Here is a 14679-nt window from a genome sequence, read left to right on the forward strand (position 1 = left end):
TTTCTGTATTTGATTGTGTTGTGAACTTTTGCAGCACGTTTCTGTATTTGGTTGTGTTGTGAGTTTCACATGTGTTGTGAAACTGTTAAAGATGTTTTATTAATTTGCAGGTGTTTTTCTATTTGCATGTGTTTTCTTCAGTTGCAGCGCGTTGAGCTCTCTTGTCCACCGTACTTTATAAGTTAATTACTCCTTTGCTCTATCAAAGATATCATTTTTTATTACGCAAACCCTGATAATTTATAATAAAGATGTGATTTAATTTTGATAGGAGCTGGCTAATTCTCCTAAAGTGGTAACTTTAGTGAGAGTATATGTCTAGATATGTGAATGCTGTGTGTTGTTTAGCAGACAGGACACCACAGCAAGTGTCAGCTTTTCTTTTAGCTGTTAAGAGGCAGAAGTCAAGCAAGGGGTTACAAAATCAGACAGAGTGAGAGCAGAAACTGTGTTTGGCCAGGACAGGAAATGTCAGCAGAAAGGTCCCACACAATCCCCCAGCAGACAGATGTCTGACAGAGAAAGCGTTTCAAAAGTCTAATCATGTATAACATCAGAGTATAATGTATTACTGGCTAAACGGATGTGAAGCTGCCATACTGAAAGCAAGTAACAATAATATCTGCTATCTGCAGATATCTGTAACTGCTATATCAGAAACCCACACAGATGTAAACCCACACACTGTAAGGCATGAAAAAATGTTCTGTTGAAGTATGTTTTTACAATGCTTATCTTGCATGTTCAATAAATGGTCCTTAGATCATAAGACTTGGTTTATATTTGTTTTATGCTGGTGCAAATAGGGGTTCTGAGGCACCTGTTTCTTCATGTAAGTCTATGTTTGTTTTGTTTTATGATTTAAAAAAGTGAAGGCAACACCTAGTTATGTTGTGTAGAAGAAATGCTAAAACATCTTCATGCTTTTCCTGTTCTTCCTTTTTTTTCTCCAGGAATGACCTTTGTGAAAAAGAAGTGTACTTAATTGTGTTGAATGTGCACTTGTAGTGTACTTCAAGTCTTAAAAGTATATTTTTAAAAAGTTGTACTTGCAGATAATGTAATATTACGGAAATAAAATGACACTTAAGTGTACTTAAAGGGGTGCTTCATTGCTGGCAAAATGGGCATTCAATAAAACTTGGCTGCCTATAGACCTTATGCGCCAGAGAAACGAGGGCGCCGCCATCTTTAGAATATTGTCTTTGAACTTCCGTTTTTGCAGTCGCTCTGTATATTCCTATGGCATTGCTGTCCAGGAGTAAATTAGCTTTTGAAGTGTATTTACTTAATGTAAAGTTAACGAAAGTTATCATGAGGATTGTAATGTTTAAAGCAGATGTCTTAACAAATGTCAGTAGACCGGGAAGATTTTAAAATGAGCCGTTCATTCGTAAAAACGCAATATCACTGTGAAAATACAGACCGGAAGTCAAAAGACAACGAGCGCAGCGCTGAAAAGGGGCGGGGCTACATAAGGTCTATACAGTAGAAAGGTGAAAAAACGCCTAGGTTACGACTGTAACCTCGGTTCCCTGAAGAGGGAACGAGCGTTGCGTCGAGACTGACACTATGGGAACGCTTCGCGTGATGACGTCTTGAAGCACATGTAAAATCAGTCCAATGGTGTGGCGGAACGTCAGATGCGGGTGACATCACGAACCAGGAAGCTATAAAGCCTGCTTGAAAACAGAGCGCCAGCTTCATAAAAGTCTGAAGTAGTCGCTGACAGGCATGAAGGAGATATGGCAAGGTGACGCAACGCTCGTTCCCTCTTCAGGGAACCGAGGTTACAGTCGTAACCTAGGCGTTCCCTTTCAAGGGAACTCGCATTGCGCCGAGATTGACGCTATGGGAACGTCTATACCAACGCCACCATAGCTACGAGTGTCTATCCAGTGTGAAATCAAGCGAGCAGCACTTAGGACGACAGCACCTGCGACCCTGGTGTAGAGTCCAAGTCCAAAGAGTAAAATCTGATGAAAGTGTGCAGTGAGGACCATCCTGCCGCATCACACACGTCTTGAAGAGAAACTCCTGATATAAGGGCCTTGGAGGCCGCCACACTCCTAGTAGAGTGAGAACGAACAGCCATAGGGGAAGGCTGTCCGGCCGACTCATAAGCAAGCGAGATAGCCTCAACCACCCACTTGCTTATACTCTGCTTAGATGCGGGGTACCCTTTGTTAGGGGGCCCGAAACATACAAACAAGTGTTCAGTTTTACACCACAGGGCAGCCCTGTGGACATAAGCATCTATCGCCCAAACTGGGCAAAGCAGATTATTCTTTTCCTGGTCCGAATTCTGGAAGGGAGGAGGACAAAAGGCCTGCAGAATAATAGGTCTGACCACATTAGTGGGGACCTTAGGAACATAGCCTGGTCTAGGATGAAGGAACGCTTTAACCATGCCAGGTGCAAATTCCAAGCACGAGGGAGCAACCGACAGTGCTTGCAAATCTCCTATTCTTTTAAGAGAAGATATGGCGAGGAGGAACAAGGCTTTCAAGGTCAAGAACTTGTCAGGAACCTCCTCTATCAGCTCGAAGGGAGCCAGGGAAAGGCCTTGAAGAACAATGGCCAAATCCCAAGTCGGCACCCTGGTTCGAGCTGCAGGCCTCAGCCTCAGAGTACCACGGAGGAAACGAGATACCAAAGGGTCCTTTCCCAAAGACATTCCACCCAAAGGAATATGGTAAGCACCTATGGCCGCCACATAGACCTTTAAAGTGGACGGGGTTAGACCTGCAGTGAACCACTCTTGCAGGAACTCCAGCACTGTACCAACCGGGCAGTTAACTGGGTCCAACTGGCGGTCACTACACCATGAAGTGAAAACTCTCCACTTCAAGGCATAAAGTTTCCTTGTGGAAGGAGCTCTGGAATGTAGAATGGTCTCTACAACCTCAGTTGAGAGACCTGTCCCTATGAGCTGGGCCCCCTCAGAGGCCAAGCCCACAGGTTCCACAGTTCTGGTCGGGGGTGAAATATCGAGCACCCTGCTTGGGACAGAGCGATCGGGGGAAAAGCATACAAACGTAGCCTCTGCCACGTCTGTACCATAGCATCCAGTCCCAGAGGAGCTGGATGTGTGAGGGAGAACCAAAGTGGACAGTGAGACGTCTCTCGAGACGCAAACAGATCCACTTGTGCTTGGCCGAACACCCTCCATATCTGCTCCACCACCTCGGGGTGGAGCCTCCATTCCCCGGGCCTCAGCCCCTGTCTCGACAGGATGTCTGCTCCTAAATTCTGGACCACAGGAGGATTTGGCGTGCCAGTTTGCATAGTGGATGTGAGTGCAAACCCCCCTGATAATTTATATAGGCGACTACCGATGTGTTGTCTGTGTGGACAAGAACATGGTGTCCCCTGAGATCTGTGAGGAAATTCTTTAGAGCAAGAAATACAGCCAACATCTCCAGACGGTTGATGTGCCATGAAAGATGGTGGTCCCTCCACAGACCTTGAGTTGAGCGCCCCTCTAGGACCGCTCCCCAGCCCTTGAGGGAGGCATCCGTCATTAGCAACTTGTGACGACAAGAAGCTCCCAGCACGGGGCCTTGGGACAGGAACCACGGTTTCTTCCACATAACCAGGGCACGTAAGCACCGCTGCGTGACCCTGATCGTGCGAAAGAGGTTGCACCTCAGGGAAAACCCCCTGGTCCTGAGCCACCACTGCAGGGGTCTCATGTACAGCAGTCCAAAAGGTATCACGTTGGATGCTGCTGCCATCAGGCCCAACAGTCTCTGGAACTGTTTGACAGTGAGTGACTGGCCTAGCTTTATACTTTTCACAGCCGAAGGGATGGACTCGTGCCGGTGACAGGCGTGCCTGCATTGACATTGAGTCCCAAACCACGCCTAGAAAAGTGGTCCTCTGTAGTGGAGAAAGCACACTCTTTTTGGCGTTTAGCCGTAACCCCAACTCTTTCATGTGGGCGAGAACAACATCTTGATGCCGAACCGCCAACTGATGCGACTGAGCTAGAATCGTCGATGTAGTTCATAATGTGAATACCCTGAAGGCGCATGGGATCCTGACATGGAAGGATGGAAATGTGGAAGTATGCGTCCTTGAGATCTAGCATGACAAACCAGTCCTCGGATCTGATCTGTGGTACGATTTGTCTCAGTGTTAACATTTTGAACTTTAGTTGCATAACAGACTCATTTAGAACTCGAAGATCCAAAATGGGACGCAACCCACCATGCTTCTTTGGAACTATGAAATACCAGCTGTATAACCCGGTTTCCCTGTTGGAGGGAGGTACATATTCTATGGCCCCTTTCTCTAACAGGGTCTTCACTTCTTGATCCATAACCAGAACCTGCTCGGGGTTCACCACGGTGGGTAGGACCCCCATAAACCGAGGCGGGCGAGACCCAAACTGTATTTGATACCCTTTTTCTATGGTCTGCAGGACCCAATGAGAAACATTTGGCAGTAGCTTCCACGCTGCCAAAGATTCTACTAGAGGTACCAGTCTCTCGAGACTGGCTTCTGGATTTAGTTGTTGTTAAGTAGTAGGGATGGGACTTTTTCTCGACAAAACGACCGACATTCGACACATGCTCCACTCGACAAAAAAAATAGAGTGTCGACATGTCGAGGGGGCGGGGCTTGTGGGATTTCCAAATTGCATTATTTATTTTTTTGGCTTTTAATTTATTACATTTCCTATTCAAATACACATCATAAAGTGCCACTTTTCCCATAATGAAATAAAACATTTTAAATAAAACAATCCATTTTTTCTAAATGGGATCGCCACTTGACCGTTGACCCCACTTCTCCCGGAAAGACGCGCGCGCGCACTCGTAGACCAGAGCAAGATAGCGAAAGCAGTACGCCATCAAAGCGCTGTGTGCTCGGGTTTTGGAAGTCAATGTCACCAAAGAAGTGTTTTTGTATGCCAGGGCAAGACAACCCTGCACAGATTCCCAAAGAACCCAGCGTTAAGTGGACCAGTGGATGGAGTTTGTTTTTTCAGAGCATCAACGGAGCTGTGTAAGACTGTTTGTTCCCTGCATTTTGACGATGATTGTTTTATAAACAAAGCCCAGATCGACGGATTTGCAGATCGTCTAATGCGGATCGAGCAGTCACAATGATAAAGGTTCGCGATCGCATTCAGTGAGTAAACTGCTTAAAAAAAATGTCTCTGTGTGTTGTTAGCTCGGTTAGCACAGCTATAGCATACCGCCCACACGGCCCGCCTCCAGACGCTCGTTTTTTTGCGGAAAGACTCGGGACAGCCTATCTGTCTTTTATAAATATAATACAATTAAAGACTTTTTGGAGATATGAAGGATGCAATACTACTCTATAGGTACTCAAGATTAACAGGAGATTGAGTGAAAATGAGCATTTCACCCCCCCTTTAAAAAAAAAAAAAGAAAGGCCGACAATCCGACAAAAAGTCGACACATGGGCCTCGACAGTCGATTTCCCAAATCCCGTGTCGTTCCCATCCCTATTAAGTAGTCAGTCCGTCGCCCTGTAACAGTGGACCGGCAGGGAACGACTGAACAGACTGCTCTGGGACCCTCCTCAGAGGGGGCGGGCATCCCGAGGCCACTACGTTTCCAGGTGGTCCTTGAGATATGTGCTCGCCGGAGACCGCTGCGCCCTGAAGCACACGAGGTGGCAGGGTTGGCAGAACGGTCCCCTGAGGGCACCGAAGGGAGATGGGCACCATAAAAAGAGGTGTTGACCGCTCTACTTCGGGGGGAACTGCCCTCACTGGCCTGAGCCCTCGGGCGTCAGGAAAAGGTCCCTGCAGCCTTCTTAGCAATAATAAGGGAAGTTCAAGATCTCTCTGACAGGGGATTCGGCCAAACGTTCCCAACAGACCCTCACAGTACGTTTGGGTCTGCCGAGTCTGTCCAGCTTCCTCCCCCGCCATCGGATCCAACTCACCACCAGGTGGTGATCAGTTGACAGCTCCGCCCCTCTCTTCACCCGAGTGTCCAATACATACAGCCGGAGGTCAGATGAAACAACCACAATGTCGATCATCGACCTCCGGCCTAGGGTGTCCTGGTGCCATGTGCACTGATGGACACCCTTATTCTTGAACATGGTGTTCGTTATGGACAAGCCGTAACTAGCACAGAAATCCAATAACAGAACACCACTCGGGTTCAGATCAGGGGGGCCGTTCCTCCCAATCACGCCCCTCCAGGTGTCACTGTCGCTGCCCACATGGGCGTTGCCCAGTAGAACGACGGAGTCCCCAGTCGGAGCACTTTCCAGCACCCCTCCCAGAGACCCCAAGAAGGCCGGGTACTCTGCACTGCTGTTTGGCCCATAGGCGCACACGACAGTGAGATACCTATCCCCGACCCGAAGGCGCAGGGAAGCGACCCTCTCGTTCACCGGGGTGAACTCCAACACATGGCGGCTGAGCTGGGGGGCTATAAGCAAACCCACACCAGCCCGCCGCCTCTCACCATGGGCAACTCCAGAGTGGTGAAGAGTCCATCCTCTCTCGAGGAGTGTGGTTCCAGAGCCCAAGCCGTGCGTGGAGGTGATCCCAACTATCTCTAGTCGGAATCTCTGAACCTCACACACAATCTCAGGTCCTTAGATTTAATGCCATCATAAAGGGTTTTTGAACCGCTCTTAGTCTGACCCGTCACCTAGAACCTGTTTGCCTTGGGAGACCCTACCAGGGGCATATAGCCCCAGACAACATAGCTCCTAGGGTCATTCAGGTACTCAAACCCCTCCAGCACGGTAAGGTGGCAGTTCAAGGAGGGGGATAATCTAATCTTTATAATCTTTTCACTTTTATTTTGCATCTGTCCCAAATTTTTGTAGTGTGTTGCAGCCATCAATATCAAAATTTGTTTATATTTACAAAATACAATTATGTTGGTCAGTGAAAACATTGGAAAACTTTTCTTTGTACTTTTGTCAGTTAAAAAAGTTCAAGAGAATTAACAAATCACGTATTGTGCATTTTCTGGCATTTTATTTCCTTTTCTGGAAATGGGGTTATATATATATATATATATATATATATATATATATATATATATATATATATATATATATATATATATATATATATATATATATATATGTATGTATGTATGTATGTATGTATATATATATATATATATATATATATATGTGTGTGTGTGTTACCGGCAAAGTGTGTAATCCGGCATTCTATAGAATGCCTAGGTAATGTATAGAATTAGGTAATGTATTTTTTGCACAAAACATCAGGAATTCTATACATTGCCTAAGGCATTCTATACAATACCGGGATTTCACACTTTGCCGGTAACATATATATATTAATTGAACCAGGAACCATTAGACCATGACTGCCCCCATATATTATATAATAATAAATATAAATAATACAAGTACTCTTTTTAAAAGTAGGTAAAAGTGTACTTCTTTTTCACAAAGGGATGATTGTATTAGTTTATTAGACTTTGACTACTCATCTTTCTTTCACCAGTTGTGTTAAGAGCCTTGAGTCATGCAAAGGGCCACAAACACAGACAAGCAGAGAGCAGGGCTGAACAGGAAATGTCAGCAGGAAAGTAGCCCAATCCCCCAGAGAGTCAGACACAGGATGCAACTATTCACATGTGTCTATTCACATGTGAGAGAAAAGTCACATCCAAGTGTCTAACCAATGTCTTGTCAAGTCTTTCCAAGCAATTCATTTGGATGGAACTCTTTTGGGAAGAGCATTATATAATTAGAAGCATTATGTCCATAAATGTTACTTGTTAATCTCTGTATAAGTTACAAGTTGCCAGTTTACAAATTGATTTTCTCTTGTTTTCTGTTACTTACGGTTAGTAAGCTTATCAAGTGTTTCTCAACCCAATCAGATAATTTTGATTTCTCTCAGAAAAGTTACAATGGTGGTTTCTGTCTTTATTGTATAATTTGATTCTTCATGTCATTCATTTAACCAACTCAGCTAAAATATACTTCTGTTATATATTTGACGCTAATGTGTAAGCAACAATGACATTTCTGAAATATGCTTTAGATTTTTTATTTGTTTTCTAATTTCTGTCAATACATAATTCTTTTTTGTTTCTTCCACAAATACAATACCATTAAAACAAAATCCAGTTCCTGTAAACAATCTGACTACCAGTAAGCAATTTTTTCATATAAAGTCTGAGTTCAGACTTGAGTACAAGTCAAATCATACTTAAAAATATAGCCTACAGTAAACTGCTATAGCAGAAATCAACACAGAGACAGTACACCACTTTGCAGACCTGGTGAACTTTTGTATACACATTTGTTGTTATACACAATTGTTTTTAACACAGTTAATAAATAGTTTAAAGACATGAACATAACAACATGTTCTGTTTGAGTATGTTTCTAACATGCTCAGTTTGAACATGTTCAATCAATGGTGTCAGTGACCATTAGAGTGTGGTTTATATCTGTTTCTTTGCAGCTTCAAGTGTAGCACCAAGTCCTTCCACCACTGCTTTACCATCCAACAGTGAGTTTTTGTTTGATTTGTCACAGATTAATAAAATCGTTCTTTCCACTGATTGAGTCTGATTTTGTGAAATGATGGCTTATCCACACTGGTTCTTTATTGAGAAATAATTTAAAATGTACATGTTTTCTATAATTGGAAGCAGAGATTATTGCATCAGAGTTTTAAAATTGAGGAACATATGTAAATGCATATGTCTTCTAAATGTGTAAATGCAGATAGACACTGTTTCTTTGCTCAGCAGAAGGAGCAGTACACCACTGTTTCATCGTTGTTTATAAATTCTCACGTAAGAGTGAATCAATTTTGATTTCTCTCAGAAAAGTTACAATGGTGGTTTCTGTCTTTATTGTATAATTTGATTCTTCATGTCATTCATTTAACCAACTCAGCTAAAATATACTTCTGTTATATATTTGACGCTAATGTGTAGGCAACAATGACATTTCTGAAATATGCTTTAGATTTTTTATTTGTTTTCTAATTTCTGTCAATATATAATTCTTTTTTGTTTCTTCCACAAATACAATACCATTAAAACAAAATCCAGTTCCTGTAAACAATCTGACTACCAGTAAGAATTTTTTTCTATTTATTCTATTATGAAGTAATATTTAATACAGTGAGGAAAATAAGTATTTGAACACCCTGCTATTTTGCAAGTTCTCCCACTTGGAAATCATGGAGGGGTCTGAAATTGTCATCGTAGGTGCATGTCCACTGTGAGAGACATAATCTAAAAAAAGAAATCCAGAAATCACAATATATGATTTTTTAACTATTTATTTGTATGATACAGCTGCAAATAAGTATTTGAACACCTGTCTATCAGCTAGAATTCTGACCCTCAAAGACCTGTTAGTCTGCCTTTAAAATGTCCACCTCCACTCCATTTATTATCCTAAATTAGATGCACCTGTTTGAGTTCGTTAGCTGCATAAAGACACCTGTCCACCCCATACAATCAGTAAGAATCCAACTACTAACATGGCCAAGACCAAAGAGCTGTCCAAAGACACTAGAGACAAAATTGTACACCTCCACAAGGCTGGAAAGGGCTACAGGGAAATTGCCAAGCAGCTTGGTGAAAAAAGGTCCACTGTTGGAGCAATCATTAGAAAATGGAAGAAGCTAAACATGACTGTCAATCTCCCTCGGACTGGGGCTCCATGCAAGATCTCACCTCGTGGGGTCTCAATGATCCTAAGAAAGGTGAGAAATCAGCCCAGAACTACACGGGAGGAGCTGGTCAATGACCTGAAAAGAGCTGGGACCACCGTTTTCAAGGTTACTGTTGGTAATACACTAAGACGTCATGGTTTGAAATCATGCATGGCACGGAAGGTTCCCCTGCTTAAACCAGCACATGTCAAGGCCCGTCTTAAGTTTGCCAATGACCATTTGGATGATCCAGAGGAGTCATGGGAGAAAGTCATGTGGTCAGATGAGACCAAAATAGAACTTTTTGGTCATAATTCCACTAAAAGGTGTTTGGAGGAAGAAGAATGATGAGTACCATCCCAAGAACACCATCCCTACTGTGAAGCATGGGGGTGGTAGCATCATGCTTTGGGGGTGTTTTTCTGCACATGGGACAGGGCGACTGCACTGTATTAAGGAGAGGATGACCGGGGCCATGTATTGCGAGATTTTGGGGAACAACCTCCTTTCCTCAGTTAGAGCATTGAAGATGGGTCGAGGCTGGGTCTTCCAACATGACAATGACCCGAAGCACACAGCCAGGATAACCAAGGAATGGCTCTGTAAGAAGCATATCAAGGTTCTGGCGTGGCCTAGCCAGTCTCCAGACCTAAACCCAATAGAGAATCTTTGGAGGGAGCTCAAACTCTGTGTTTCTCAGCGACAGCCCAGAAACCTGACTGATCTAGAGAAGATCTGTGTGGAGGAGTGGGCCAAAATCCCTCCTGCAGTGTGTGCAAACCTGGTGAACAACTACAGGAAACGTTTGACCTCTGTAATTGCAAACAAAGGCTACTGTACCAAATATTAACATTGATTTTCTCAGGTGTTCAAATACTTATTTGCAGCTGTATCATACAAATAAATTGTTAAAAAATCATATATTGTGATTTCTGGATTTTTTTTTTTTTAGATTATGTCTCTCACAGTGGACATGCACCTACGATGACAATTTCAGACGCCTCCATGATTTCCAAGTGGGAGAACTTGCAAAATAGCAGGGTGTTCAAATACTTATTTTCCTCACTGTATATGTTGTATTGTTTCCTCATCAGCAACTCTAGAGCCAAACACAACTACAAAACAAAATCACATCAACACTTTTACCAGCCATCCTTCTTCACAACCACAACCAACCATTAGTGCAACATCAAGCAAAGCATCTTCTGGTGAGCATTTCTTCACAATTTGCAAGTTTTCAAGGACAATCAAATGTAGGTTTTGCAATCATGGCTTTCGTAAAGGGAATATTCCTGAATGAAATGTTCTAAACACTCTTTCTGCTTCCCTTTTTAAGGGAAAAACCAACAGTAAACATTATTTTATTTTTCTTTCTAATCAAACACAACTGGTTCAACTCATCAGCTCATTAGTAGAGACTTCAATACCAAGATTAGTAGAGATTAAAATGGATGGGTCAGATAAGGGAGATGTGACAGAATTGGGAAAGACTGAGCTATCCAGCTGACATAGACATCTTAATAGACTAATGATTAATGGTATTAGAAAATAAGAAGGGCATTTTGATTACCTAGAACAGGACATTATGTGATAGCTTCTCCTTATAGTCTTGTGGGGTGGGGTTCTGACAGGGGAAAGGATTTGGCACAACATCAGAATAAACACAGTTGCCATATTGAACAAGTAACAAGTTGCTAATGTAACTGCTAGCAGAAAGACACACATGGACCACTTTCTAGGCATAATGAATAATTGCTCCGACATCTTATAAATAGTTCAAATGCATGAAAATGACAAGAAAAATATTCATGTGTTTCTACTATGCTCTGCTTGAAAATTAGTAGCAATGTTTCTACTATGCTCTGCTTGCTCTGGGGGGAAATTTTTTCCCCCAGATTTTTTTATTCATAAAAATGTTGCCCAAATTCATCATTCATCAGTAACAGTGTCATCTATTTGATAATATTCACCAGATCTAAGATGTGTATCCATGCTAGTTAAGCTACACAGTTATGCAAATCATGCTAAAGGCATTCATTGTTTAAATATTAACTTACTTGTGTGTAGCTTATTCTAACACAGACTTTGCAAATAGTGGAAAACCAGAGCGCCTGCTATGGCAGAAACCTACACACAGTACACCACTTCAGACATGATGCATTATTTTATACACATTTGTTGTTATACACAAATGTTTTAAACACATTTAATAAATAGTTTAAAGAAATGAACATCACAACATGTTTCTACCAAATAGTTCAAAGACTTTACAACATGTTCTGTTTGAGTATGTTTCTACTATGCTCAGCTTATGTGAAATAAATGGTGCCAGTGACTGTTACACTGTGCTTTGGTTTATATCTGTTTCTTTGCAGCTTCAAGTGTAGCACCAAGTCCTACCATCACTCCTTTACCATCCAACAGTGAGTTTGTGTTTGATTTTTCACAGATTAATAAAATCGTTTTCTTTCCGCTTATTGAGGCTAACCCACACTGGTTCTTTTATTGAGAAATAACTTAAGATGTACAAGTATGTTTTTGTAAATGTTTTTTGTAAATGTTATGTAATTGGAAGCAGAGATTATCACATCAGAGATTTTATCGCATAAAATCAAGGTTTATGGTTAGTAAGCTAAACCATTGTTTCTCAACCCTTTTTCTGGAGGCACACCAACTAGTAAACTTTTTTTTTCTAATCAAACACAACTGGTTCAACTTGATTACCAAAAACAGGATATGATGTGATAGCTTCTCCTTGTAGTCTTGCGAGGACAGGGGAAAGGATTTGGCACAACATCAGAATATACCCAGCTGCCATATTGAACAAGTGACAAGTTGCTAATGTAACTGCTAGCAGAAAGCCACAGAAGGACCACTTTTCTAATTATTGCTCAGACATCTTATAAATAGTTCAAAGGCATGGATATAAAAACAGATCTTCATGTGTTTCTACTATGCTCTGCTTGAAAATTTTCAGTAACTGTAGTCAGTGATAAGACAGATCGGTAACACTTTAGAATACTGTTCCTTCATTAATGAATAACTACACAGGAACAAATGAGTAATGCATTAGTAACACTCTAGTACCGTAACTACTATTAACTAACAAGAAACTCTGATTAACGAATTAGTAAGTAATCGCGCTCAGATGAATGTAGTAGTTCATTATTAGCTAATCAATAACTACTATTTTTTTCATACCTCCCAGAGAACTACTATCTACAGGTTCATAATTAACATGAATAATGCACAATTTATAATAAAAGGTAATGGTAACCCATTAGTAATGACTCAAGTATTACGACATCATTTTAAAGGAACTACTAATTATTTGGATCAGTATTCTAAAGTGAAAAACATGATAACAACCTAATATTGACTGAAGTCATTGTAAACTTTTGAGATTTTTGTAAGATTTTGAATATCAATTCCTTCTATGGATCTGGTAACACTTTAGTCATTACTAGTGTGTTCCCATGATCTTCACTTTAGAATACTGATCCAAATAATTAGTAGTTCCTTTATAAAGATGTAGTAACACTTGATTCATTACTATCCAAAACCTGGGCAAAAATGTTGCCCAAATTCATCATTCATCAGTAAGTGTGTCATCTATTTGATACTATTGACCAGACCTTCCTTAAGAAGTGTATCCATGCTAGTTAAGCTAGACAGTTGTGAAACATCCTAATTGAATTCATTGTTTAAATATCTAGTTAACTTGCTTAATACCTTCAACACAACCCTTAAAATCTTTTAAGAGTGATGAACTTTGACAAATCCAGCGATTAGTTTTTCCTCGAATGGATGCATAATATCAGTCTGTTACCTTGTACATAAAAATGGTGTGCCCTAACTGCCAGAAGTTGTTTAAAGTCAACCAATTAGATTTTGTGCATTTGGTGAGTGCAGAATGCATCAGAGGGTTACTGGTCCGAGGGTGGTTTGTTGGCATGTCATGTGAGGCAGAAACTAGGTGTATGTGTGTGTGTGTGTGTGTGTGTGTGTGTGTGTGTGTGTGTATGTGTATAGCTTATTCAAACACAGACTTTAAAAATAATGGAAAACCAGAGAAAGGACATGCAGCATCTGTCACCAACCATTATGTTCAGTTTAGTTCAGTTCAAGGACTTTTAGTTTGTATTTCTTCAGTTTGTGTCTCCCTTTGTTCTATTTTCCCACTACAATCTGTCACCATGGACACTAACACCATTCATCACAGCTGTTCATCTTTTAGTTAAATATCACTGTGTATTTAAGTTCCTCTCAGTTCTGTTCATTGTCGGTTGTTGTTTGTGTTTGACACTCTGTTTCGCATGTTGGCTCTCTTGTTGGTACTTGGATTATTATCTTCATCTTCTGTGGATATCACAGAAGATGAAGACAGAATCATACTTCTACATGCATATAATCTCAGATCCTTGTTTTCTGTTTTTGTTATTAGCAGCAGAGATTGTTGCATTGCATCATCATGGATTAGGCTAGTCCTCTCTTATCGCTAGAGCAACAGTAATTTGGCACTAACGGTGTCTCTATAGCAAAATAGCTTTTTCACAAGTCAAATCATACTTAAAAATATAGCCTACGGTAAACTGCTATAGCAGAAATCAACACAGAGACAGTACACCACTTTGCAGACCTGGTGAACTTTTGTATACACATTTGTTGTTATACACAATTGTTTTAAACACAGTTAATAAATAGTTTAAAGACATGAACATAACAACATGTTCTGTTTGAGTATGTTTCTAACATGCTCAGTTTGAAAATGTTCAATAAATGGTGTCAGTGACCATTAGAGTGTGGTTTATATCTGTTTCTTTGCAGCTTCAAGTGTAGCACCAAGTCCTTACACCACTGCTTTACCATCCAACAGTGAGTTTTTGTTTGATTTGTCACAGATTAATAAAATCGTTCTTTCCACTGATTGAGTCTGATTTTGTGAAATGATGGCTTATCCACACTGGTTCTTTATTGATAAATAATTTAAAATGTACATGTTTTCTATAATTGGA

General features: G+C 41.1%; 1 protein-coding gene across 8 annotated transcripts in view; it reads left to right on the forward strand.

Moving 5' to 3' along the window:
• Positions 1–14679, forward strand: part of LOC311078686 (uncharacterized protein) — a 43339-nt gene that overhangs the window by 13012 nt on the left and 15648 nt on the right. For 5 of the 8 annotated variants that reach the window (XM_084107657.1, XM_084107656.1, XM_084107662.1 and 2 more), the window contains 5 exons: positions 8456–8503; positions 9054–9077; positions 10759–10872; positions 12040–12087; positions 14492–14539. In XM_084107657.1, the coding sequence (XP_083963783.1) occupies positions 8456–8503; positions 9054–9077; positions 10759–10872; positions 12040–12087; positions 14492–14539 (282 nt within the window). The remainder of the gene's footprint in view (positions 1–8455; positions 8504–9053; positions 9078–10758; positions 10873–12039; positions 12088–14491; positions 14540–14679) is intronic. The other 3 variants (XM_084107658.1, XM_084107659.1, XM_084107663.1) reach the window with 1 other exon arrangement.

The sequence above is a fragment of the Abramis brama genome, assembly GCF_963993115.1.
Source record: "Abramis brama genome assembly, chromosome: 3".
Taxonomy (NCBI): domain Eukaryota; kingdom Metazoa; phylum Chordata; class Actinopteri; order Cypriniformes; family Leuciscidae; genus Abramis; species Abramis brama.